Genomic DNA, 27937 nt, shown 5'->3' with positions numbered 1-27937 from the left:
AAATGACATTTGGGGAAGTGAGCCACGATTCATGTATCTGTGAAGCTCCCGTGACCACGACAGCTCCGAGGTTTAGTCTGTGGAAATAGACTACTGCCATGTTTCTTGAAGTGGGTCCTGCTGATGGAAGGCCCGGCTGAAGCCATGTGGGACAAATGTCTCTTTGATGAAGTCACTCCATCTTTGGAGGCATGGAACGATCTAGACGCTATGGGGATTGAGTTTGTCATTTGGGAAGCTTTCTCTATAAAAAGAATGCCGCGAGAGGCAGAGAGGCCCTGAAGCTTGAGCTCCATTAGCTCCACCGGAAATTGATTGGTACGGAGAGAGACGAACTGCAAAGGCCTCTAGAAAAACCCTGTGACAATACAAACAAAAGTCACAGGAACCAAGCCACCGCAGGTCTGCTGCCTTTGGGTACCTGGGGACAGAGGGACGCAGAGGAGCCTCATGCATGGATCTGTCTCCTAGCCGGAAGCGGTTCAAGCAACCCCTCGGCCAAGATGCTGCTTCACTTCGGCTTGCCGCTGTTGCCGGTGAATGAGAGACGATGCTACAGGGGCCGAGAGATGTGCTGTCTATGTTGGTTTTCTCCTTACTCTGTACCTGAGGCCGCTCTGCACCTCCCTATGTAGACCAACCCTTGAGGGTCCTCCTAGGGTGTTGGGGTTAGGGGCACAAGTCACTACGCCTTGCTAGAATTCGGTTCTTTTTGTTGACAAGACAGTTTAACTGTCCCAGACAGACAACAAAAGTTGTCATCCTAGTGTGTGTCTCCCAAGGCTTCAGGTGCACCCCAAGAAAGCCAGATGATCACATACTGATGGGAAAGGACTCCAGGCCAATAGCTCTACAACCCCTAACAAAACAGGCGCTGGCCTTCACCCCACAAGTAGCCTTTGAAAAGCCAAGAGCTCCCAACAGCGCTGGGTGAAGTTGGTGAGGTGCCAGCCACCATCAAAGCCTCGGCTCTCGCTCTTTGCCCTGCCAGCTCCTTCAGTCACATCACAGGACTCTTGCAGACAACCCACACAGCTCCTGCCAATGCGACGACTCAACTACTGCCTGCTTCTGGTGAGAGCCAATTCTTACTTAAAACCCAAACCTTCTCTTCTGGCCATTCACCCGTACCTCCTCCCACCTCCCCTCCCTCAGGGAGGCCATTTTCAGATCCCTCTTTCAAATGCCTCTTAAAAGCATACACTCAGCTGACAACTAGCACGGTAGGTCTTGAGATTTAACATCTAGTTTAATCTATATTATTTTAGGGGCCCGACACGGTTCTCTTTACATGTACTCCAGCCCAACCGACAAAACTCAGGTATTAATATGTAAACCATTGGCCCCAGGTCATATTATGAACCCACAGAGCTTCAAAGGCTTACAGTACGATGCTGTCACAGAGGAGAAAGCCAGTGCTCCTTACTTTTACACTGAAGTCCTTGTCGCATTATCCCCCAGAGCAGGGAGCCACAGTGGTCGCAGAATGTGGGCACCTTGTAGTTGTGAACGTTGAACTTGTGTGGGATGTTGATGCCAAACCGCTGCTCTGCGATCTGGGGGAAGAGGGGGACATCTCAGCTCTAGAAGCAATGTCTTTTGTGATGACCTGGGTGGCAGTGTGGCAATGATGAGGATTATGATGACACCCGAGCTGGGTATATTATTTTACTATACTCAGTTCCTGCTATTGGGGTCTTAGCGCATTTTGTTAATGAATCAGACAGGACTAAGATACAGGTACGTGTTGGGCCATTCACCATTTGAAGACAAAAGGAGATATTAACATTTCCTTCATCTTTTATATTGGCATCACAATGCTCTCTGCGTCACACAGAAGACCCGGGGTCGCAGAATGAAACCATTCCACAGTGACCCAGCAGTGGCCACCTCACTCAGCCCTTCCAGCAATTGTCTGGCATTTGCATGTAGATGACATGAGTGCCGATGTAATGGCCTCTTCTGTGTCACTTCTCATGTTCCTCCTCTCCATAATGCTCTCTGGTCAGCATCACAAATTGAAGGAAAAACTACAGGTGCAGCACGAGGAAGGGTAGGACCATGACTGCTCCTCTCTGGACTTTCCTGGCCTCTTTCCTTTATGAGCCGAGGTTCCTATCTCCCTGTGTGTTTCCCTATCACACATGCTCACTGACATGAGTCCCCAAGCTGCACTTTCCCAAGCGTCTGCAAGTCCACTCCGGGTCAGCAACACTCCCCCTGCTTTCTCCCTCTGGAATTTAGAACATGTGCCCATCCCAGGGAAATGCAACGGAAACACACACATGGACCTTTCCCTGGAGTCCCTACGGGGGCTGAAGGAGGTCTGGTGTCTCTTTGCTTAGCAAGCGTTATGCACAGCCGACACACTCGACAATTCTGTTTAACTGCTGCTGATACACACGAGTGAGGCACTGGTATTTCAGACTGATGCACACAGAGGCTGTGGATCAGGCCTGGGCTGAGAGGGGATCACTAATGGAACCAGGCCAGATGCTCTACAAGCTCAGGCCTCTTCCCGCAACCAGAATCCTCTCTAGAACAGTGCAAGTGGTACATGCAGCTCGCTGAGCTGAACACTGATTGGGTCCCTGCAAGGCGTCAGACTCTGAATGCTAAGTATTTCTCACAAGCTTATGTTCAGAATTCAAGGGTCCCCAGCCAGTGGTGTCATTTAGCATGGCTACAGAGTCACTGAGAGGTGGGATCTAGCTTTTTTAAAAAGTCCATTCTGGGTGACAGAATTTTGCAGGCAATACCCCACGGCCCTAAGTTTCAGGCTCAGCGTCTCCTCTACTCTGCTGGGAATGATTCTGGTCTGTAGAGCTCTCCCCTTTCTGACAGTCTGAAGCGTCTAAAATCACGAGTCAAAGTAACCCCCTTTCTCCTGTTAGTACAGGTTACTATGGGTAGTTATGAGCTACTAGCCATGTTAGTATGGGTCGTTCTGGGTAGGCACTGTGTGGAAGTGAGGCAAAGTGACTGCTATGCAAAGTGAGGTCAGACTACAAAAGAACAGAAATACAGATCCCAGCAGCACCATTAGGCATCCTAAGGACTATGGGAGGGCTGTGGGGAGGGGTGAGTAGGGAGGAATGGGGGGGGGTGTCAGGGAGAATGGTGCTTAGTCAGCAAACCAGCACTCTTACCTTGGCATCCACTTTGTTAATATTGTTTTGGCAAGTGCAGGCTGTAACAATTAGGTGATGGCAGCGTTTATGGACGACGCAGGTGCACACTGGGAAATTAAATCCAGCAATTACACATTTATCAGAGGCTCCCAGGACAGCCAGTTGCAGCAGTCAACGAAAGCTGCCCATGCCAGAAACTTGGCTCGGATGCCTGGCCACATCCTGCAGGCAATGCCCCCATCCTTCCTCCATCTGCTGACACCGTGCTAGCAAGGCCTTTGTTTACGTTCAAGCCGTCTGCCACCCTGTCCTTCCCCACTGCATCCCATCCTGCACCCACCCTTAGAGGAACCTTTTCACAGAATGACCCTGGTCATATCTGCTCCACACCTGAACGCTTCTGGGGACGACTCACTTCCATCAACGGTGTTTAAACCCAGCAGGGTTCCAGACCCCTCGGAGGCCACCCATGCTACTTGACATGATTCTCCTCTGAGATCTATCTGATTCAATAAAAACTGACCATATGGTCTTTCTCTGCCTCTCTGTCTAAGACAGCCCACTCGCCTGGTAATTGCGTCTAACACTTATGACAAGATAAAACCCTAAGAATGTCTCACCCAAGAAAATATCCTGTATCTGCCCCTCTCTAGACCCAAAACTGCCTCTCCTCTGATTTCCTACAGCTCCTCAGACTGCCTCCTACCTCAAATCTTCCACATGGGGCTGAGGCCTGCCCAGAATTCCCTGCATACTGCCGGGTGCTGAATAGGCGACTGAATAAACATTTGCAGAATGGCTCAACAGCTGCCTGAATTATTTAGACCTCCAACACGAGGCTTTCCCATTTTCAGCCTTATCAAGGCTCAGAGTATATAGAATGAGCAAGTAGTTGGACGCGATGGCAGTGAATTTAATCCCAGCACTTGGGAGGCAGAGGCAGGTGGAGATCTGTGAGTTCAAGGTGCATGTGCGTGTATGTGTGCATGTGTGCGTGTGTGCATGTGTGTGTGTGTGTGTGTGTGAGTGTATTGTAAGAGTGTGTGTATAAGTGTGTGTGCACGTGTGTAAGTGTGTGTAGGAGTGTAAGTGTGTGTGTGAGTGTGTATGTGTTGTAAGTGTGTGTAGGAGTGTGTGTGTACATGTGTGTGTAGGAGTGTAAGTGTGTGTGTGAGTGTATGTGTTGTGAGAGTGTGTATAAGTGTGTGTGCACATGTGTGTGTAGGAGTGTAAGTGTGTGTGTGAGTGTGTATGAGTGTGTGTGTTGTAGGAGTGTGTGTGTATGAGTGTGTATAAGAGTGTGTGAATAAGTGTTTGTGTGTGTTTTTTTTTGTGTGTATGTGTGTGTGTAGGAGGTGTGTGTGTGAGTGTGTGTGTTTTAAGAGTGTGTATAAGTGTGTATGCACGTGTATATAGGAGTGTAAGTGTGTGTGTAAGTGTGTAGGAGTGTGTGTTGTAGGAGTGTGTGTATGAGTGTATATAAGAGTGTGTGAATAAGTGTGTGTGTGTGTGTGTGTGTGTGTGTGTGTGTGTGTGTGTGTGTACCAGCCACAGGACAGCTCTGAATTGCTCCTGCCACCTAGTGGAATCCTGGGTTCAGCTTCAGGTTCTCAGGCTGCATAGGAACAGCCTCCTCCCTGCTGAGCCTGTGTGTTTTCTGTTGGTAAATGTTCCATGTGAGCTTAGCAAGAATGTGTTTGTCTGCTGCTGCTGGCTGGTCATTCCGTGAATGTCAGTTTGATCACATTGTGACAGTGCTGTTTAAATCAACCAAAGCCTCACTGCTTTTCTGCCTGACTAGCAATGACCAGAAGAGCAGCTTCAACAGTAGGCTTGTCTACTTCCGGTGTGGTCCAAGGGCCTTGTTCTCACAGGCCTTCCTGCCCACTGTATGTACATGTATGTACACGCCAACCACAAACATGTCTTTCTGGAGAACTGGCCTGGTTACCACTGCACCCGGCCTTTCTAGCTCTGACCATTTCTTCAGCCTCATGTCTGCTTGTCTGAAACACCACTCTGTGCTTCTGATGAGGGTGGGCAGGACCTACCCTACCAGGGGTTGGGTTTTATGCCCTTCGGTGAGATGCAAACAAAACCTTCTGTGCCTCCTGACTAATGTTTTTTCCTGTTCTTTAAAGAGCAGGTGCCCCACTCAAAGTCAGCCCTCAAATGTCCCAGCATTATGCTGAGAGAAAAAAACCACAACAGACTTACCTTGAAGTCATACATTTTAATCTGTTAGACCCAAGTGTATCTAGAGCGTCTCAATCTATATAGGAATGTATACGATGGATCTATCACTAGAGGGCACACCCCTATATTAGACAGGTCCGGGCTAAAAGCCGTTATCAACCTACCTTGAGAGTTATCTGCTCACTTGGGGCTGAATTTGCATTTGCAGGTCAGTTACAACCGCTATGTTAATTTACATGCTCTCTTTCCCTAACTTTGACAATTCTGTGGAACTTTTCATCCATGAAAGCAAAAATTAGATTCAAGAGTATGTCTCGATCGGTTCTCCTACGTGGAAAAACACATTGCCTTGCTTCCTCCAGAACAGAAGGAGGATTTTCCTTACTTACACGCAGACTAGCTCTGCAGATACATGGTGCCGTTACCAGTCACCGGCAGAGTGAAGGTCAAGATGCCCAACGCTACAGGTACAGACTGACCACACTCAGGCCATCAGAAAGGGAGCTCCGTGAAAGGCGAAGTGGACCCAGCCCACGCCGCTCTCATGCTTTGACTTTACTTAATTTTAAGTCTGCAAGAATGTTAAGTTGATTTTACCTTAGAATTGTGAAAATGAACTATATTTAATTGTGGATTTTTTTCTCATATTCACTCATTCATTCATTCATTCATTCATTCGTTCGTTCGTTTGTTGGGCTAGGTATCAAGACCATGGCCTGGTACATGCTAATATCTCATTTTAAAAATGTATTTAATTTGTATTTTATGTTTATGGTGTTTGGCCTGTGTGTATATTTTGTACCGTAAGCAGGTAGTACCCCTAGAGGCCAGAAGAGGGCATCATATCCTAAAGTGGAGTGGCACACTGTGAGCAGCCCCGTGGGTGCTCAAGACTTAACCCTGTGTCCTCTGCAAGAGCAACAGGTGCTCTTAACCACCGAACCAAATCTCCAGTTCCTCGTTTCTTATTCTAGAACCAGAAAGCTAAGAAGATAAAGCGAATTTGGACAAGCACATCCATTCCCTAGGCAGGTGACATGCACACAGCACGAGACTTCTCACTTTGTCAACAGTGCAACGTGAAAACCAAGACTTTGTCTTCAAGACTCAAGGGCATGCTCACCCTCGCACACCTTGGTACTCCTGCGTAGCCCTCTTGGGTTCCTGAAGAGCGAACTTTAAGCTGCAAAGCTCTTCTGGGTGTCCTGACTTTCTAAATGAACAGATTCCCTCTCTATTGTCAAAAACATCTGGTAAGAACTAGAGTGCCACACAGGTGCCATGTGACGTACAGAGTTCTCACGGTATGGATGGGAGGTAGCCTGGCCTGTTTTCTGCGGGTAATATCACATTTTCACAAAGAAACACAATTAGACATGGTCGTAAACATGTTTTTCTTACCTTGGCATTGATAACCCTGTTTCCCAAATACTCCCCTGTTCAAGACAAAAGGGAAAAAAATGACTGTCAGTCAAATGGTTTTGCAATAACATCTATAATTATAGTTCTCGAGAAGAAGTGTGTTCTCTGGTCCCTTATGAAAAACACCTCTTCGGGGAAGAGGCATGGACAGTGTGCTGTTCTGAGCCCTTGTTTACTACCAGGAGGCACAAAGAACACTGGCTGATGGATTAGACGCTCCTGGTGATATAAACAGGAGGTGATGAGCGTTCCAGGTCCTCTTACCTTCAGCTGTCTCCTAAATCCTTAGTGAAAGGCAAGCCATGTGGAGGAGGCTCAACTCAGCCAGGAGTTTATTCACACACACACACATTGTCACACACACATTGAATACACACACACACACAAAAAAAACACACACATGCTGCTGCTGCTGCTGCTGCTGCTGCTGCTGCTGCTGCTGCTGCTGCTGCTGCTGCTGCTGCTGCTGCTGCTGCTAACCTGGCCCTGGCACTATCCCTTGTCTTATCTGTGCACCTCCCGCTGAAGTCCACAGGGGGGCAGACATGGCGCCACCATCTCCTTTGTGCCCATAGCTTGATTTATGACTCACCCTGATGTGCTCTATGATAGACAGTGTGTGTGTGTGTGTGTGTGTGTGTGTGTGTGTGTGTGTGTGCGCGCGCGCGCGCGCGTGCGTGCATGCGTGTGTGTTGGGGTTGGGGGTTGCACTTCTGTTTACAGATACCATAAGTGTGCTCACCCTCTACTCGCTCTGAAGGTAATTATCGCTCATTTATTTTCTGCTATAGACTTGCCACTGCTTGCTCAGGCTTACATCTTCTAGGACATTGCCCCAAGTCTTTAGAATTTCTCAACCTTCAATTACATCGGTTCCTGATTCCTGAGGTTAGACTGTGATAGAGGACCACTAGACACTATGGCCTTCCACTATATGCCGTGTGTCTGAGAATTAGGCTTTCTCACCACAATTAGTGCCCATAACTGATCACATGATCCATACCTTCTGTGAAGCAATACTGTTAATTTCCTTTCTCCTCAGCCAGGTTTTCTAATTTATCAATTGATTGGCTTCTCTCTCTGATTCATGCCTTTGCATTCATTAGCATCTTCAATGAAGTAACCAGTATACGGAACAATATCTAAGATTTGGGTCGGAAAATTACTTAGTTTTGTTGTTTTACTTTAGTAGTGGGATTAAACTCGCTCAAAGAGGGTCAACATATGGACCAAGGAGGTAAAAGTCAGATCTGAAGAATGGTCCTACTCATCCATACGTTTTTCTCCTGAAACCCACACAGGAGCCAAAGAAGCCTCTAACAGCAAGACCAGGGATGGGGCTGGGGGAAGCAGGGGGAAGCAGGACATCTCACCAGATGAACTCCCGGCAGTGAGAGCAGTAGGTGGGCTGCCTCAGGTATGTGGCCATGAACTTGTGTCCGTTGACTTGATGGACTCTCCTTCGCATAGCCCGTTGGCGCTTCCTGGTAAAATGCTTGAAGATGCGGTCTCTCTGGAGAGTGGCTGTGTGTTACAAGAAAGGAAAGCATGGGGCGAGGATGTGGTTTATGAAGTACTCATCACACAAGCATCAGGACCAGAGTTCAAATCCCCTGGGCCCTCTTAAAAAGCTTGGGCATAATAACACAGGTCTGTAATCTGAGCTCTGGAGGAGTAGGGGTAGAAATGGGAGGAACTCTGGGGTTCTTTGGTTAACCAATTTAGTCCTCACTTCTGCCAGCCCCACAACCGAGATGGGGGGGTTGACTCATCTGGGACCCTCCGATGTCAATCTGGATTAGGTGAAAGTAACCTGTGATGGGTTCGAATTTTTCCAATCTGATAGATAGAAAGAGTGGCTTCTAATCTGAAGTCCTTGCAAACCGTGCAGCATAGTGGTGTTTTCCATGTCATCATACTAACTAGGCTTTCCCCAACATGTGCAGAGATATGACATGTAAAGCCAGCTTACATCCTCAGGATGCTTCTGAAATAAATAGCTGGTATAAAGAAAATGTAAGAAACTAGAGGAGGATAGTGATTTTTAATAATAATGATTTTTAAAATCTAGACTAGAGGACTGACAGACAGTGAGCGACTCTATGGATCATAGAACCATGCTTCGATATAGTTTATTCCCGGGGAGCTGCTCGACAGAGTATGCATAGATTACCCATAATCTCAGCTATTTCTTCATGATGAGAACATTCAAAACCCTTCTTACAGCTAGGTGGTTAATATGACACAAGATTATTAACGACATCACCCTCTGGTGTAGCAGGACACCAGAGTTTGCTGTCTGGCTGGAACTGTTCTCAGTGTATAAAATGATTTTAGTTAGGGTGTCTATTAATATGATAGAACACCATGACTGAAAGCTACTTGGGGAGAAAATGGTTTGCTCCAGCTAAGGTCACACTCTATTCCTGAGGGAAGCCAGGGCAGGCACGCAAACAGGGGAGGAACCTGGAGGCAGGAGCTGAAGGCAGAGGCCATGGAGGGTGCTGCTTACTGGCTTGCTCCTCATGGCTTGCACAGTCTGCTTTCTGATTCCATCTAAAACCACCTGTCCAGGGGTGGCCCCACCCACAATGGGCTAGGCCCTCCCGCATCACTAATCAAAAAAATGCTCTATAAACTTGCCTTCTGGAGGCATTTTATTTCAAATTATCTCTTCCTTGTTATGTCTAGGTTCCTGTCAAAGTGACAAAACCCAATTGAGTCTATCTCAAATAAATATAATTAAGGAATTGTAGAAATGTAAGAAAGCATAGAAAAGATTATACTCCTAGGACAGAAGAAGGGTAGCCAACCCTTCATGCCTTAAAAGATGAACAGATTCACAATCAGAAATGTAAAGTTCTGCTTGGCAAAACACACACAGCAAATAGTTGATAGGAAGAAACTAAAGAGAAAAGTGGCTTGTAATACAAGGGAGAGGGTTACTACATAAGACATATAGAAATCAGCCTGTCTGTCATAGTGGCACAGGCCTGAAATCTAGCTAGTTGGAAGCTTGAGCCAGGAGGTTCACAAGTTCAAGACCAGCCTAGGGTATAGGGTGAATTCAAACCTAATCTGGGCTAGTTAGTGAGATCCTGACCCCAAATAAAAGGTTAAAAAGAGGACTAGAGATACAGCTTGATGGGAAAGCAACTGATAGAATACCCTAGACCCTAGGGAATGAGGGGGAGGAAGAGAGGGAGGGAAGGAGAGAGGGAGGAACTTGAAGGAACCAGTAGGAAAACAAGTGAACAATCTTGTAAAAAATAAGGCAGAGATTATAAAAGAATTTTAAAACTGTACAGACGGCCAACACGCATGTGCAGACGTCAAATCCTGTGTGTGATAGGCCTTAAGAACAAAACTAAATCATGCTCTACCTTTACATTCATAAATATGAAGAGACTTGTGTGTGTGCTCACAGCTGTTGGTAGGAGGATAAACTGGGGTCCTGAACTGTCCAGGATGTATGGAATATTCTTGGTACAAAGCCTCAGCACGCCTATGTACCAGACAGGCAGCACTGGCTTCCTAGCGCTGTCCAGGAACGGGTAATGACGAACGCTTTCAAAGCACTCAGCACGAAGCAACAGTCACGGCATTAAAAACGGAAGCTATTTCAGAACGATTTAGGGGTGAGGACTAATACCTTTCAAAGTTTAAATGTATACTTTCTTATATTCGGCAATCCACTCAAAGGACTTTTGGCTTTATATAAAAAATATGCCAGTAAGCAAGAACACACAGTGAATTTAGGTATAAGTACTACAACCTTTTCCAGGAGAAGCTGGGTCAGCTAGGTGCTAAGGGACACCTATGGTCCCAGGTACGCTGGAGGTTGAAGGAAGAGGTCTGCTTGAGCCCAGACCACGGAGGAACATCTGGGCAACAAAGCAAGACCCTAAAATTTTAAAAATTCTTACATTTAAAATAATCTAAAAACACATGGACACAAAAGGGACACTACTAGTAATGAGTGTGAGTCGCGGAAGGGGTCAGTACATCCCAAGTGTCTTATAGTTGTGCATAGAAATGACGTAAGGAGACTCTGTTTTATACACCAACATGCGCTAATAGCAGACAGAGGGGAAGTATAGTCTACATTAGGCAGTCTGAAGAAGAAAATGCGAGAAAAGCCAAAATGAATTTGGATAAAAGTCCACTGCATTCAGAGGCCCAAACACAGGTAAAATCACAGCTACTCTAGGTGAGGAATTTGCAGTCTCTGCAGTACTGCCTAATCTATTTCTCTCTCATGTTTTCTGCCTCAAGGAGATAAAATATAGCACTGCCCTGCACCCTGTGAGGATAATGGTTATAGAAGCCATACTTCTGCCAGGTTCTACACCTACAACAGCTACAATGTTGGGGAATGGCTACCTAAGGACAGAAGTCACCCGACTTCTTCCTTACTACACTACCAAAAGTCTCTCGGGAATCCCCGAGTGACCAGGCTCTAAGGTTCCCTGGGAGGCAGATGACAACTGTGAAGCCGAAGGCATCACCACTTAGTCGTGATCATCAGCCTGAGACACAACTCAGCTATGGCCAAAGCAGGATGTGCACTGAATTACTACTAAACACTTACCATACCTACACACAAATTAAATTCTCTGTAGGAGTCTAATTACTGAGGACCTCTTCATTTACTCCTTTACTACTACAAAGATGGGCTAAAAGGTCAGCTCGGCTGCATTTTCTTTAATATTTCATGAATTAAATCCTTTTTGTTTGCTCAACGGCTGTCTGCAGCGTTGTAGCGTGAACTGGGAACTTTCCAGATTCCTTCTAACCAGGAAATCTAAGCAGAATCAATTGCTGTCCTCTATGCTGCTCTGGTCTTCCACCCTTTCCAGAATACCTCTCTCTGTTTTCTTTATCTTGCCTGCTCCAGAACTCAGAAGGCTCCGTCAAATCCTCAGGCAGGTAAAATGCTCCCCGGCTGCACCATGGCAGCCAGAAGAGTGTACCCCAATCTCTTCTATGCTTCAACCATGTGCTTCAACCAGGCTTCTGCAGGTCCTGAATCCACAGGGACTCTGCCTGCACTACACTCACTCTTTCCTGCAGTCTTTCCTATGTGTGTCTTTTTATTTCAAAGGCAAAGGTGCACATGCATGCTCGTGTGCATGCACACACACATTCCCAACCCACATACACACCCAGGAATCCACAAGACATTTGGACACAAAGACTTTGGGGTCTGCACTACCCGCAGTGGCATTCTCTTGACGGACGTTATGAACAGGAAGGGGAGAGAGAACTCTCCCACTGTAGACTGGCACCCCACTTCACAAACTGAGAGGACAGAGCAGGCTTCCTCATTGCTTGGAGGGCTTTTCTGTTTACTTAGGTTGGAATTTAAAGGGCTGTAAAAGACTACCTAATCCTGACTGCGGCTCACGCCACCGGGGCTTTTAGAAATCTTTCAAATCATATTTTAGTCAGACACGTTGGGCAACCCTAACCTGCTTTGCAGCTAAAACTTGCATTGCAAGTTCTGCTTGGCTCCCAAGTGCCCAGGGCATCTTAAATAAATAGGAAGCTGGCTCTGAGTCCCAGCGAGGAGATGAACATTCCAGTCTCCAGGGGTCAGCAGACTTGCAGCCCTGCTATGTCCCTCCAGGAGTTGACTGTGGGCAGCCATTACCTGGACAGGGTGCAGGGCAGACCTGTCATTGCGTGAAAAGGAACCTTTCTTGACGAGTCTTCAGCGTTGCAAACCTGATTGCTAACCTGAACACAGTTTTGAGGACTGCCTGGTGTTCACACCTAGGAACCACCATGTAACCCCATGGTAAGAGCTTATTTGTAAAACGCTGTTCTGCACTAAAACTCACGTCACACGAGGCTTCACTGAGGGAACACGGAGCTCTGATATCTCTTTAATTCAGCTTTAACTTTACCTCAGAAAAGGTAACGTCTGCACCCTCAGAAGTCGTTTGTCTCACTAACCTGGTGTGAGGTTTTTATTTGGAAACGCTTGGGGAGCATTCAGATACAGGGCAAGAGCAATGCTCACAATTCCTAACTTTCTTTCTCTGTGTGCTCTGCATTCACACAGAGTTTCCTGGTATCCCTGGGAAGTAATACATTTTCTGGAAACTCAGAAACTAACAGGAAGGTTAAGTGGGGTCAAGCAGCCAATGACATCAGAGAAGGGGCCAGATTCTGGTTACTGCTGTTGAACTACTGAGTAACACCAGCCGAGGTCTCGCTCTCTTTTTTCTCAAGAGAATTGTTTTATCATTTGTAGTGTATGGAAGCAAAACAAACCAGAAAACCTTCGAGTTGACCAATTAGCCAAGTTACGAATCATGACAAAACCAAAAGGCATCATACGCTCCCAAAACACATCTCTGGTAGGGAGTGGGACGACACCCAGTGGGAAGGAGACTTTTCCTCTGTGTTTCTAAACTCACAGCATAAGCCACTGTCTGATCACGGGACTGTTTACAGAAAGCACGGTGTGCATGAAGACGGGTGAACCCTGTTTGAGGCAACGCTGATATGCACAGAGACAGGCTAGATGTGTACAAAGCACACATTTAAGTGAGTCTTTACCCATATACACCACGCGTGGGTGGGTGCCTTCAGCAGGAGTGAAGAAGGAATCATGGGAGATGCGTATCTTGTCCTCTACTGTGCTGCATAGAGGTGCTGGGACTAGCAGTTGCTTGGAGGAGAGGAGTGAGAATTTGCTGAATTAATATAGTGCCCAGCTTCCAGGAACTTCTGTCACTGCCAGTGCCCAAGATGGCATGGAGGTCTATGCCTTTTTAAATGGCAGCAAAGTCCCAGCAGAGGTATTGAAAAACAGGGTCTTCTAAGTTCTCTAAAGGAGTTTAACTGTCTGACCGACAACTTCCAAGTTTGGTTGATGCCATTAGACTCCTTGGGTAACGCTAGCTCTCAGGAGCTGCATTCGGGTTTCCAAAGGACCTGGCTCCTCTGAGGAAGACTGATCCATACAAAGGCCCAGCATTCTGAGGGTGGGACAGGCCAGCCACCAATGCAAAGGGAGCCTGGAGAAGCAGGCTTGTTACTAGACTGGCTCTCCCAAGTTGGATTAACCATGGTGCACCCCACCAGTGAGTGGACTCGATGTCCCTGCAGCATTCCTTGGTAGCAGGAAGTAGGTCAGAACTTAACTAGCTGTGACACTCTGAGATGGCACCAAAGTTTCATGAAGAGCCATGGGGGAACCTCTCACCAGGGTTGAGAAGACACCCTCGACTCCTACCTCCCCCTCCTCCTCCTCCTCATCTCCTTTTCTTCCTTACCTCAGGGTTTTAATACAACTCCAGAGTACAAGCCCTTGCTTCTCAGGACTTCTAGAAGAAAACTCTGCTCTATCCACAGCCCCAGGTCCTCTTACTCTGCAAGTCTCAGTCCCCTTCATTTGTTCTTATCTCCCACTGGAGAGAAGACTTCTGGACTTTCTGGATGCCCATTCTTCTCTGTAACAACTCATACTTTCTCCGTTCCCTTGGCTTTTCACGGTTGCCTGTAGACCGGCGATTCCCAAATGTACATTCTGGCTACACCTTCTCTGTGGCTACTTAGCATCCCTCAATGTATCTCTAAGTGGCCTAAAACTTGCATTTATCAGACTGGACTTTCTTCAACACTGTCACTGTCCTCAGCAGTACCAGTTCCTTTACCCTCAGAGTCACCCAGAGATCCGGGTGATGTCTTCAGAGCCTTCGCTGGCTGTTTGCTGGTCTCTGCTCTGTTCTGTCAGAATCCACCATCATAGGCACAAGGGCTCAAGACAAGGACTTAAGTGGCAAGTGTCATCAGCCCTGTGTAGCTGTACTTTCTCAATCCTCAAATTCAAGCAACTTCAGATCAAGAAGACTTTCCATCGAACATCTCCACTGAACAAGCTCTCTCATTTACCATAGTGTGACAAGTGCATTATACTTGCGTTGTATTTAGTATTACGAGTAATCTGGAGATTTTTCAAAATATACACGACACAAATACTATGCATTTCATATTCAGAGACTTTGCTGTCACCTAGACTTTGATATCTGTGAGGGATCCTAAAGCCAATAATCTCTTGCATGTATCAAGAGTCAACTGGAGGTCACTTGGGAAAAAGTTCCCAGAACAACAGAAGACTGCAGGAGAAAGATACAGAAGGAAAAGGAGCCCACTACTAACACTGCTGACAGGTCTCCATCTTGGGCAATGAGGCTCAACACTTGGTGGGGAATCACAAGGTACAAGCAAAGCTCGAGGGAGGGATGAAGAAACTAGGTTTCTGCTCTCTAGCTGGCGAGTGCCATTAGAAGTTCATTAACTTACGAGCAGGTCCTGCTTCTTTCTGGTAAAAGGGAGTATGCCAGAAATTCCAGGAACAAATTGAAAGACCTGATTCCTTTATATTATATATTCACATGTATGTTTGCATACATTTATATACATTCACATATATATTCATGCAACAGGTATGTTATCATATGTTAATTTTATATTAATTATACATATGCAGTATATCGTATATACATACATACAGTATGTATATATATTATATATGTATAATTTATGTGTATATCCTGTATGCTTCTTTAAACTGTTTGTGAAATGGAGTTTAAACATTAGAACATTTTCCCAATAATAACTTTCAATTATTAAGATACGCAGTGCTTCTGCACAAACGATTTAACCACATACATTCCCTTCTGTCTTTTATTATCAGGTATAAGAATCCTATGGTTCTTGTCATATAAAAGAAAATGTAAAAATTTCCTGCCTTCTTGCTGTGATTCTGTAAATACTTCATTTTCCCTGAATTGATTTCACTCATAAGTAAATCTGCTGTTATCCCTTCTCTGGCCTTCTTATTTAAAAGGAGAGTTCTTCACTGGATTACCACTAGGTTGCGGAATGGTAGGGGAATGTTTCTCTTCTATCAAGTCTGGAGTGGCTCAATTAAGGGCGCATCTCACTGTTACTCTCAGTATTATTTTATCTAAAACATTTCCCAAAATAGCATAGTACGGTCATCTTGGGTTCAAGTTAGATCACTGTATGCTGGTTTTATCTGCTCAAAAGGTAAGCATTTTTCAATTATCCGGATATTTTCCTTGCGTTTTGTTACAAAACTTCACTGGGAGAAAATGACCCTCCCCAAGCTCCTGTCCCCACAACTTTTTAAACATTGTATGAAAGTGAATGACGCTGTGTTCGTTGTTGCTGTTCCTGTTTAGAAAGATAGCACTATGGGAAATGTGCACGGTTCACAGACTATTACAAAGTTAGCCTAAAGCCAGGCTTAGTCGCACACATCTTTAATCCCAACACTAGGGAGGCAGAGGCAGGCAGATCCCTGTGAGTTCAAAGCCAGCCTGGTCCAGCCTGGTCTACACAGTAAGTTCCAAGACAGCCAGAGCTACACAGCGAGATGCTACTGACTTTAAAAGAGGGAGAGGTGCCCAAACGACTCCCGTGGGGCTGGAGACTCCCAGCACCCACACAGTGGCTTACAGCATCCCCTAAGTCCTGTTACAAGGGATCTCACACCGTCTTCTGCCTTATACAGGGACCAGGCACACACTAGACAGACAGACAGACACACATGCAGGCAAAACATAAAATGAAAACAGATAAAAAAATATAAAATTTTAAAAAACAATAAAGTCATCCTAATCCTTACTATACATATAGCCACCAAATGTCTTGGTAAACATGCCAAATACATACACGACAGTCACAGTCTTAAATTAATGGTGCCACCCAGTCCCTTTTAGCCCCCACCCAAATCTCTCCACATCATTTTTTAATGGCTGATGTTAACACTGAAGCTACCACAGACTCATCAACTCTCACACAACAAACACACATCCCAACTGAAGTGATTCCACAGTACGAGCACACCCCTCCCCATGGAAGCCAGGCTTCTGGCCGCCTGGAATCTGTTTTTCTCTTTCGCTTGAAACTTAGGGACTCACTCCACCCCCACCTCAGCCTCCAACCCCAGGTTGGTCTTCCTTCCTCACACGCAAAAAAGATTCTTACACAAACAAAGTGTCCAACCAAAATCTTTTCCAGATAAACATGTGTTTCCTGCCCATTCGTTTGGCTTATTCCATTTCCCTTTCAGCCCCACCCCCACCCCCTACTTTTCCACTTGTAGCTTCCTAAGGTCCTTTCAAAGCTCCCAAGTTCTGGGTAGATGATTTAGAAAACCCTACTGGGCATTAGCCATGGAGACAGCTGCCCAGTCACTTCCTTCTCCAGTTGCACTGCTGGAAATTCCACTGCGTCCCCATCTTCACTGTCTCCCATGGCTGGTCCACCAGGACTTTAAAAATCAACCCTGTTCACTGGAATCACTGATACGAAGCCTTTCACTGAAAGTAAAGAGGTCACACAGTCAGTTCTCTGCAACGCTCCCAAGGGATTTAAACATCAGCTAATTTTTTTAAATTAATAATTAAAAAACAACAGGCAAAGAGATGCTTCCTGTAATCCAACGTCATTTATATTATTTGGTCACTCCCTCTCAGAAGCTAAAAAATGAAAAGCATACGTCTTGGCTGCCAAGCTGGGACTTCTGATGTTTCTTAGCAATTATATGACTGCTTGAATTAAACAATAACCAAATTAAATTTAAAAGATTTTAAGAATTAAGCATGCTGGTGTTTTGGGTTTGTGGTATAAATAAAGGTTTGACAGGGACACTTAACTTCTAATGAAAATAGGTGTCTGGATGAAATTCCCTCCTCGGTGACCCAGTGTCCTTAGGCTGGTGCTACCAGAAATGGATCCTATTCAAGTTCATCATTCTAAAGGGTCCTTCTCTGCTATCGCCTTAGCTTAGTCTATGGCATCGAGTAGAAGCTTTGAGAACTTTAGCTCTCACAGTAACTGAAGGAGCTACACAAGCTGCCAAAGGAGAAAGACAGTCAATACTCTACCCATCTGTGAAGCCTGTGACCAGGGCAACTGGCCCAACAAGGTCTCCCCAGAAGTGCAATAGTGGTACCTTGGGTGAAACCAAAAACTGTCTAAATTGGACTTAAGGAAGGTCCAAGGGAACTCATGCCTAGTTCTCAACTTAGTCAGATACCCAAGGACGGAGAGGTCATTGACCCAAGAGGAGAACCTGGATATACTAAATCCTATTTGAAAAAGCAAACTATGCAAGAGACAAGAAGGACATTGCATGCTCAAAGCTCAGCGCTACCTACAAGTGTAAGAGGAGATTAACATGGGTGGGACCAACTCACTGGCAATAGCACTACCCTTGGAAAGGTCGTACTGGATAGGGTAACAAAGCAGGCTGGGCAAGCCATGGGAGGCAAGCCAGTCAGCAGCACGGCTCCAGGGCCTCTGCATCAGTCCCTGACTCCAGGTTATTGCTTTGAGTTCCTGCCCTCACTTCCCTCCATGAAATAAAACCTTTCCTCCCCAAGTTGCTTTTGGTCATGGTGTTTTATCATAGCAATAGAAGCCCTAAGAGGTAATCCCATTGGATGATAGGACAAATGTTGTGAGTCCTGATATGAAGTTACAACGTTGAACAGAGGCAATACTCTGGATGAAACTGAATTGTGGGCAAAAGGAATCCTATACATGTCACATGTTGCCTCTGAGCTGACTGGCAAGGTTCCCTAGAAACAGAAAAGGCTGAGCTAAGTGATCAGCGGGTGGGTTTTCTTTTTCCTCATTCTTTGAGTCTGTGTAACTAGCAAAACTAGCTGCTAAGAACGAGGGCAAAGTAAAGATGGCTCATGACCACATGCCTTCACTACGTAAACACTTCAAAACGTGAGAGATGGTCCTCAAAGATCTATGCTCCTTAAAAATGTTGATCTAGAATTATAGATATGTAGATAGATATAAACAAAGGTAGAGAAAGGTATCGATGACATTCAATGAAATTTCAAACGGCAAAAAATTAAAACCAAAATACCAAACGCTTGCACATAAGCCAGGAGAAAGAAGCAGGCTAACTACGCTCAATAAATTGCTCTAAGTAGGGCCTGCAACCCTGAGCTTTAGAATTCATTGCAGACACATTAAGCTTCCATGCAGATCCTGTTACTGAGGTTCTATTTTACAAACCAGTAGAGAAAAGGGAAACGGAATTAGTAAAACATACTGGTAGGAAAGTTCTCTAAAAAATTCACGGCCAAACACTAAGCACAAGAAATGCGGAGGTCCTGAACACCAGAAAATACTACCAGGATGGACCACATAATGGAGGGAGGTCGGTTTCACCAGAGAATATACTGTATTTATTGCATAGCAGGGTTTTAAAAGTAAACTGATGGACAGCATTTACTTCTAACGTAAATAGTGTTTTGTGCAGAGTCTGAGACGAGAGGGTCACGTGCTGTCTCAGCCCACCTGGAACCCCTCTGAAGGTGCTGTGCTCACACCCGTTCTGTACACCTCACTCCGTCAGTTGTCCCGAAGTGCGCCTTGGCTTGGCAGTTTCCAGTTCAAGGAGGTTTGCTTTCATCCTTCTAGGATGAGAACTGCCAGCTCACGGGGCAGATCTCCGCTTGCTTCTGGAGAAGCCACGGCACTGTCTTTCAGGGCTGTGCTGTTTTTGCAAAAAGTGAAAAAGTCTGGCACGTCCCGGTCTCGGGAAGATTTGGTGTGTGAGTATTTTCATCATCCGTGTTGTAGCGCTGTCATAGTAGGTGTTTAATGAGCACTTCCTGAATTCCTAAGCACACTGAGCACCACCCCACGTGTTTAGTAGTTCTTGGTCAGACAAAAATGTCTTTTCAAACCTAAAGAAACAGTTCTCTTTCATTTGAACCGTGACTTACTTGGGAACCTTTTTTTTTTTTTCTATTGAGAAAAGAAACATGTCTTTACATTGGTTCCATGGAATTCAACAGAATATTCCCTGGCTAAGACACACAGACTGGGGGTTGGGGATTTAGCTCAGCGGTAGAGCGCTTGCCTAGCAAGCACGAGGCCCTGGGTTCGGTCCCCAGCTCCAAAAAGAAAAAAAAAAGAAAAAAGAAAAAAAACAGACTGAATGGAAAGGTGGCAAGAAAGTAAGAGAGTGTGTCTACTTTTCACTTATGCTATACTGAGCTTTAAATTCCCACAAATATAAGATTATCTGGGCCAAAATATACAGGAAAAAAGTTTTTTTAAATAAAACTTCTCGTTAAATAAGATAACACAGCGTAAGATGTAAAGTTTCAATGCCTTCAAAAGATCACCCACATGACTTTCTGTTTACAGTTCCAGCGAGAGAGTACAGCCTTTTTATTCTCCTGGCCTCTTTCGGATGAATCTTGTTAGCCTCATTATCAAGTTCCTAATTAACTGACAACAGCCCCGACTGCAGCAACTGTCACAGTAGCTAGCCGACTGTGGAAGAGTCCAGGGGACACACATTCCAGGACCCCAGAGGCTCTACAAGGAGCAACTCTGGGCGTGACCTCTTCTTGCCTTTGTGTTGGAAGGAGGCACGAAGCTATTGTGCAGACGGCCTTAAAAAAATATCCAGCCTCATCTTTGATGACAGAGATCAAAACCAGCAGAGGAATGTGGGCCTTCTGGACGTCGAGCGTTTACAGTCAGTCACCATGTGCCGTGAGAAACAGAGTTGACTCCGTACTACAAGCTTCTATCTGACCCATCACTCAGAGCTTACAGACTTAATGTAAACACAGCCATCCGATGCAGGGACACAGCAAAGACAGCGCTCTTCCTGGCCCCAAGCTTGACTTCAGCTTCGGATTCGCACTCAACGAGAAAACAGGAGCGGCTTCACGTGATGCAGAGGGAGTGGAGCCTTTTGTGTCGCCCTCTATTCCCCACACCAACTGGAAACTCCTGTAAAACTAGGGGGAGGGGCGATCTGAGGTAATTAAGAGAGAATCCCATCCTGCTTTAGCTGGGCGGCATAGGCCTCCTTGTCTCCCCGTTCCTTGGGCTGTAGGGCAGCATCCATTCACAGCCCCCCACTCTAGCACACTCTCAGCTGCCTGTGCACTTTCTGTGCCTTTTGTTCTTAAAGATGTTTATTTTAGGCGTCTTGCAGGTCAGAACTAAGGTCTATGGTTTTGTATCCTCTCAATCTGTTACAATGAGTGTAAGTTCAAGGCCTGTCTGAGCAACAGAGGGAGTTCAAGGCCAGCAGAGGCGATTTAGCCAGACCGTGTGTCAAAAGAAAAGGTTAAAAAGAGGGCCGGAAATACAGCTCGGTGGGAGAGCGCTCGCTTAGCCTGTATGAGGCCCTGTGTTTAAAAGTAAAAAGAATACGGTTTCAACCTTTGTTCTCGAATACCACATGGGACATGGACCACCCCATTCAGGGTCCCTTAAAATATCTAAGCAATAAAAGGATGAAACCAGGGCTTCGGAAAGCTGGCCTGCCTCCTTCTCTGAAAAGAGGTTTAAAAACATATAGAGAAAGCAAGGTAGGGGAAAGAAAAGGAAAGAAAAGAAAAGAAAAGAAAAGAAAAGAAAAGAAAAGAAAAGAAAAGAGAAGAGAAGAAAAGAAAAACATTTCTAACAAGGTCATGTAGCCAACCCTTGAGTCTCAGAACCACACCGGTAGGGACTGGATTAGCGTCTGTGCCTCACAGACACTGAAATGTCTCACTTATCCAAACTGAGACCTGCCCCTGGAAGATTTAGTATGTCAGGGCAAAGTTAGAGATGGACACAGATGTCAAAATTAAGCTGACCATGTATCAAATGACCTTTGCAAAGAGTCAGCCATAAACAGAACTGTCTGCTCAAATCAGAGCAAAGCCGGGTTCCGTGGTCCGGTGATAAACTGACACTTCCAGAGGGAAGCTGCCTCTGCTCTCGACAAGGGCCCGCACGTCCCCACTTCCTCATCCACTTCCATCAGGAGTGTGCCCTGACTCACGAGAGAGGAAAGAGTCCAATCCTGTCACAGGACAATTTGCCGTGTTTTCTTCTGATAAAATTCCTCTGTTATCAAAGACATGGGGTGCCTTGCTTCTCACTGCCACTGAAGAGAAGACATTCTGAACAGAAACTACTTTAAAGTAAGGTACAGCCTCTTCACCTAAGAGGATGAGTGACAGGGGACTGTCACCCTCCCCTATCTGCAGCAAACACAAAACACAACTGGGCTCCTCACAGAATAAACTACTGTGTGAAACAAAAAAAAAAAAAGGCTTTCCCCGGGTTGAAGGGCTATTCCGAGGAGAGCCCTCATGCAAATAGTGTGGGTGAAGGAATTGGTTCAGTCTTGCTTCTGCCGCGTTGGCTGCAATCTGCAAGCTTTATCTTAGCCCTGCGCCTTGCAGTTAGGAACTGTCATTAGAATCAATAACTAAGGTGATTACAGTTTCGGCTGTCTGGATGTGTGCATGGAAGGTGCTGGCCCAGAAAGGGAAACAGACTGTCAGAGTGGCTGTGTGTGTGTGTGTGTGTGTGTGTGTGTGTGTGTGTGTGTGTGCGCGCGCGCGAGCGAGCACACAGAGGCAGGGACACGTAAACACTCCCCTGAGCAACCACAGCAAAGCACAAATGAAACTGTCCCAGTTGCTCCATGGGCTACTTCCCAGTGGCCTGGGAGTCAAGGGTGGCCTCCCAGAAAGAGGAACACATGCTGACTGCCTTAGATGAAAAATACCTGTTTTGCTAGGTGCCTGGACCTGGGATCAAGGATTAAACTCATGAATGTGGTACATATGGTCTTTCATTTAAGACCCGTGGTGCTTCAAATGAGAATGCCTCCTTGCCAGGTGCTTTATAGTCATTTGGTCCCCAGTTGGTAGAACTGTTTAGGAAGGATTAGGAGGTGTGGCCTTGTTGAAAGAACTCAACTCTCTCTCTCTCTCTCTCTCTCTCTCTCTCTCTCTCTCTCTCTCTCTCTCTCTAACTCATGGTTATATCTTGACTCTCAGCTACCGCTCCTGCACCATGCCTACCTGCCTGCTGCCAGGCTCCCCAACATAATGATCATGGACTTTGTCATAGTTTGTATATGCTTGGCCCAAAGAATGGCACTATTTGAAGATGTGGCCTTGTTGGAGTAAGTGTGTCTCTGTGGGTGTGGGCTTTAAGAACTTTATTCTAGTTGCCTGGAAGCCAAAATTCTGCTAGCAGCCTTCAGATGAAGATGTAGAACTCTCAGCTACTCCTGCACCATGCCTGCCTGGATGCTGCCATGTTCCTGCCTTGATGTTAATAGACGGAACTGTGTGTAAGCCAGACCCAATTAAATGTTGTCCTTATAAGACTTGTCTTGGTCATGGTATCTGTTCAAAGCGGTAAAACCCTAAGACAGACTCTAAGCCTCTGGAAGCCATAAGCCTTAAATAAACTGCTTGTTTTCACACTGCTTCAGTAGCAGCATCCTATCACAGCAATAGAAAATTAAGACAAGGAAGGCCCTTCAAAACCTAGCCCAGCATCCCCTTCTAAAAGACAGCCCCAAACTTGTGATGTGCTCCTTGCTTAATGCCCACCACCTGCTGGGCTTCTACTCACTTCCCACTCAACTGGCATGGCTTCTCACCTTCCCCAAACCAAACCTCCCACAAGCACTTCCTCACCCTCGGGTCTCCACAGAGCTTCACAGCCAACAGCACTCTCTCCTGCTCCTCTTGTCTCTCTCCTCAGTTCCAATGCTTTTCTGTGCTGAGCGAGGGCTCTGTACAGCCTTCACACTCTGTGCATGTGTGCGTTCGTTACCTGTGTACTTTAGCCTTTAGCCGCACAAGATGACAATACTCTTGCAGGATACTCTTGCAGGCAAGACCTACATGTGATAGGTTTTAGCCTCCCAACATCTGTATCAGAGACTGTCCGACTACCACTAATAGTGTCTCTGTAGATTATACTCATTTCAAGAGCTCTTATCTCATTCCTGTGAGAAAGCACACGAGCTCCTGTGAGCTTGTGCACACGCTTATGTGTGCACGCACATATGTAAAACAGCAGGGCCTTCAATAAGCCCCCAGCTTACTGGAACATGTCTGCCAGTGACCAGAGATTCCAAGGCTCAATCTCTCGGTGAGGTGTAAACCAAGAATCCACATGCTAAGTCCTGAGAACCAGCGATCCAGGAGGAAGGGCACACAAGTCAGTAAACAGATCAAAAGCAAATGTTGTCTTATCTCCAGTCTACACGGCCAGAGTGCTAGCAGACATGAGAAGAAGCCCAGGTATTGTCCAGGAATCTTCAATACATTTAGAGTAGGCGATGCCTAAATTGGATCTAAAGTTTTGGGGTGTCACCAGGAACAGGAAAAGCCCAGAGGTTTTTTTTCAGCAACCTGTACCCTGCCAAGCTCCTACACCAAATGACTGCCTTTCAGGTCTTGGGGAAACATCTTCCAAACTCTGTATCTGCAGCGGGCCGTGTTATAATGAAACCTTGTTGCTCACCCAGCCGGGCCAGGCCTGGTGTCCACATCAGCTCTGATCCCTGCTCCCCTTACCTCCTCCCTTACCCTCCCACCTGCTTGTTAATCAAAGGACCAACTTCAGAGAGGCCTCGGGGTTTGACTACTTTCAGTCAGAGTCTGACTGTCCTCCTCACAGCTCCCACAGAAGCAAGGCTACCCACCCTTCTTGAGCAGCAACACACTTTCCTGCTTAGACTAGAAGGAGCGGGCAGATGGCTGCATCCCTGGCACCCACGGTAACACAGGTGTGAATGAATGGGTGAATTAATGAATTCGTGCTTGCATGAGGCAGTAAATGGGCGTGGGAGTGTAGGAGAGCCGGACACACTCAGGTCCTTACACGCCTTTTGCTCTGACCAGACTGTGTCGTGTATGATAGAGAAGTAGCATGAGATTCTTTACGTTTTACAGTTTCAGGCTAGAACCAGAGAAGTGTGAGGCTCCACAGGGCACAGGGAGACCCCGACAGGTCTCTACAGCAGACTTGCCTTGTTCTCCAAGTTCTGACAAGATGAGGCCAAGGAAAGACCATTATCAAAGGGCTGGTTAGAAACGACTAGGCAAGATCACGTGTAATTGTTTTCACGTGTATTGAGTTGAGAAAAAAAAATGTAGGACTATCCTCTTCTACTATAACCAAATCCGCTGAATCTCTGTTGTATTTCTGTGTGGTGTGTGTGTGTTTGGGGGTTTTGGGTTTTTCGTTTGTTTGCTTGTTTGTTACTGTGTTTTTAAGGTTTCACTATGTGGCCCTGACTGTCCTGGAACTCACAGTATAGACCAGGCTGGCCTCAAACACAAGGATCCACCTGACGCTGGGATTAAAAACGTATCCCACCAAACCCAGCTTGATCTTTGATTTTTATTCAAAGCCTCATTATGTAGCCCAGGCTGGCTTTAGACTTGCGGTCCTTCTGCTGAAGCCCCTCTAATCTCGGGGCTAGCCATCCCGCTACACTCAGCTTCTGGTGAATTTAACAATGTCTGGTTGTAGTACTTCCACCAGTATCACCTACAAATAACTGCGTATTTTGATGATGCAAAGCTCAGGACATGACATCCCTTACAGGGAATCATGGGAGAGCAAAGAACCCCCGGAACTCCACTCGTCTTTCAAAACAAACCAACTGTGTACTTGGTCATTTGGAAACCTAACTGCTAGACAATGACGACTAAAAGCTAACAAGAGCAGTGCTAACCTTTGCCAAGTCTCCCTCCAGTTCACCTGGTGAGGTAACTCGTCTCATAGCAACGATCCACACCAGAGATGCAAGCCAATCAGAACTCAGACCAGGTTCTGTTTCACACTTGCAGCCATCTCCCTCCATCGAAGGCCAGAGCGAGCTGTGGCTGGAGGTGAGGGAGGTCAGGCCTTTTGCCTGTTCCAACCCAAGCCATGCATGTGAGCTCCTTTCTGGCGATCTAAGACACCAGGAAGGACTGCCGATGATACTGGAGGCATGCTACCACTGGCTGTTCCAGGAATGGGAAGCCTCTGTGGGACCCAAGGGAGTGGGTTTCTCAGTAGGGCCACAGATGCCCACGCAGAGTCAGCGAGCACTGCTCACTCCTTTGTTCTGCATCTCCAGGCTAACTAATACAGTCATGCGGTCTTTCAGAAAACTAAAACACAGCCATCTGAACATGAGACCTTCACCTGCAGCTGAACAAATCGCTATGATGAGGGGCACATCCTTAAGACAACTCAGTAGCCACCAATCTAATGACGAGGCGATGCTGCCAAGTAGGGTTAGATTGAGTTTGCAAAGCAGGGAGGTTGACAGAGATCCTCTAAGCGGCTGATTCCCTCCCTACCTTCTTCTCCCAGCCTGTCTTTTCAGTGACACGTGGTCACTTAGCGGAATTGGCTGTGGGTTTTAGTTTCCCTCTGGAGAAGAGACCATAACAATGCTTTCTCAGCCTTAGTTTCCAGAGCAGGGGTGGCGAGGTGTGTGGCAAATTGCCAGGGTGGCCCCTGAGAGCCACGCTCAAAGTGGCTGGGAGGGAACAGCACCTAGCCAGCTTCAGGAGCAGCAAGCAGTTCTCAACCTGTGTGGGTCAAAACCCCCACAGGGTTACATATCAGATACCCAGAATATCAGATATTCACACGATGATTCATAACGCTACCAAAATTACAGTTATGAAGCAGCAATGAAATAACTTTATGGCTGGGTGTCTCCACGACCTGAGGAACTGTATTAAAGGGTCGCTGCTTTGCAAAGGTTGAGAACCACTGCCCTAGACCTAGCCCGTACACACGAGTATGTGTCACTTGGTACAAAAACCCATGTAATGACTTTGAAACAGCTCCGGTTCGATCTGAAATCTGGTGAGACTAACCAAAAGAGGCCACAAAAGGCAGACTGTCCGTGAGGCCCCATGAGCAGAACCAGTTCTGCTAAGCCTCACAGGAGCTGGAGGTTGATGCCACTAAGGGCCAACTGTATTCACATGCGCTGAGAGCCACGGGTTTGAGGCTGGCATACCTGGCAGAGCGGAGTGAACTGGGGGCCAGGAAGGGGGTTCGGTGGGCAAGAGCACTTGCTGAGAGAGAGCACAAGGACCTGAGTTTGAATGCCTGGCACCCATATTATGACAAAAAGCAGAGTACGGCCATGTACACCTGGAAGCCCAGTGCCGGGGAGGAGGGGAAGATGGGAGGCTCTCTGCACTTGCAGGCTGCAGGCGTAACAGGAAAGCGACAAGTTCCGGGTTCAGCGAAAGACACAGTCTCAAGGAAATAAGGTGGGGCGTGATGGAGGAAAAAACCCAAAGTCTTCCTCTGGTCTCTGAAGGCGCACACTAGCTCACAGGAATATGCACACGTACATGCACATGGCCGCGCACGAGAGCACACGCGCGCGCACACACACATGTGCACACATGCACACATGCACCCACACACACACATGTGCACACATGCACACACACACATGTGCACACATGCACACACACACAGTGCACACATGCACACACACACAGTGCACACATGCACCCACACACACATGTGCACACATGCACACACACATGCACACACATGCACACACACACATGTGCACACATGCACACACACATGTGCACACATGCACACACACAGTGCACACATGCACACATGCACCACACACACATGTGCACACATGCACACACACATGCACACACATGCACACACACACATGTGCACACATGCACCCACACACACACACGTGCACACACGCACACACACACATGCACACACACACACACACACACACACACACACACACACACACACACCACTGCATACTAAAGATGAGAAAGGCAGGAGGCAAGGCAAACTGTGGTAGCAGAACCACAACGCTATGGAGCGTGGCACACATCTCCCAGCCTCCTGCTCCCTTGTTAAGTCCACCCAGGCACCCATGTAACGCACGCACACACAAGCGTCTCATGTGCAGGGGTTCGAGATACCTATGCACCTGCCTAGTTCCGCTGTTTTGCTTTGTTAGCAACAGGCTCTCTGTGCCCCAGGTTTTATCGGTTGTGATCTGCCCTGCTCTGGGACACTCAGAGATCTCTACATCATCCATCAGGGGACCCTGGGCAGAGCTCTAAGGTGAGGCCTAATCCCACCACTGTTGTATTGGGCCTCAAGCAAGCATGACTTTGTAATTCCTCTGGGGGCTTTTATCATAGTTAGAGACACTTTTCTGATCGTCACAATAATAGTGGAGCACGCATGTGACTGGCGTCTAGTGGGCAGAGGCCAGGGAAGATGGGATGCATCCTACGGTGCAGAACACAGCCCCACCGGCCGTGAGCTAGCCT

The 27937-nt window shown here is 46.7% G+C and overlaps 1 protein-coding gene across 1 annotated transcript in view; it reads right to left on the bottom strand.

The window, feature by feature from the left end:
- Positions 1-27937, bottom strand: part of Prkch (protein kinase C eta) — a 198938-nt gene that overhangs the window by 85663 nt on the left and 85338 nt on the right. Inside the window, exons 3-6 of the mRNA XM_032907939.1 lie at positions 8123-8273; positions 6729-6763; positions 3150-3238; positions 1427-1556 (exon numbers count right to left, since the gene is read on the bottom strand). Of these exons, the coding sequence (XP_032763830.1) occupies positions 1427-1556; positions 3150-3238; positions 6729-6763; positions 8123-8273 (405 nt within the window). The remainder of the gene's footprint in view (positions 1-1426; positions 1557-3149; positions 3239-6728; positions 6764-8122; positions 8274-27937) is intronic.

The sequence above is a fragment of the Rattus rattus genome, chromosome 7, assembly GCF_011064425.1.
Source record: "Rattus rattus isolate New Zealand chromosome 7, Rrattus_CSIRO_v1, whole genome shotgun sequence".
NCBI classification, from domain to species: Eukaryota; Metazoa; Chordata; class Mammalia; order Rodentia; family Muridae; genus Rattus; species Rattus rattus.
This window is presented reverse-complemented; position numbering and strand designations above follow the sequence as displayed.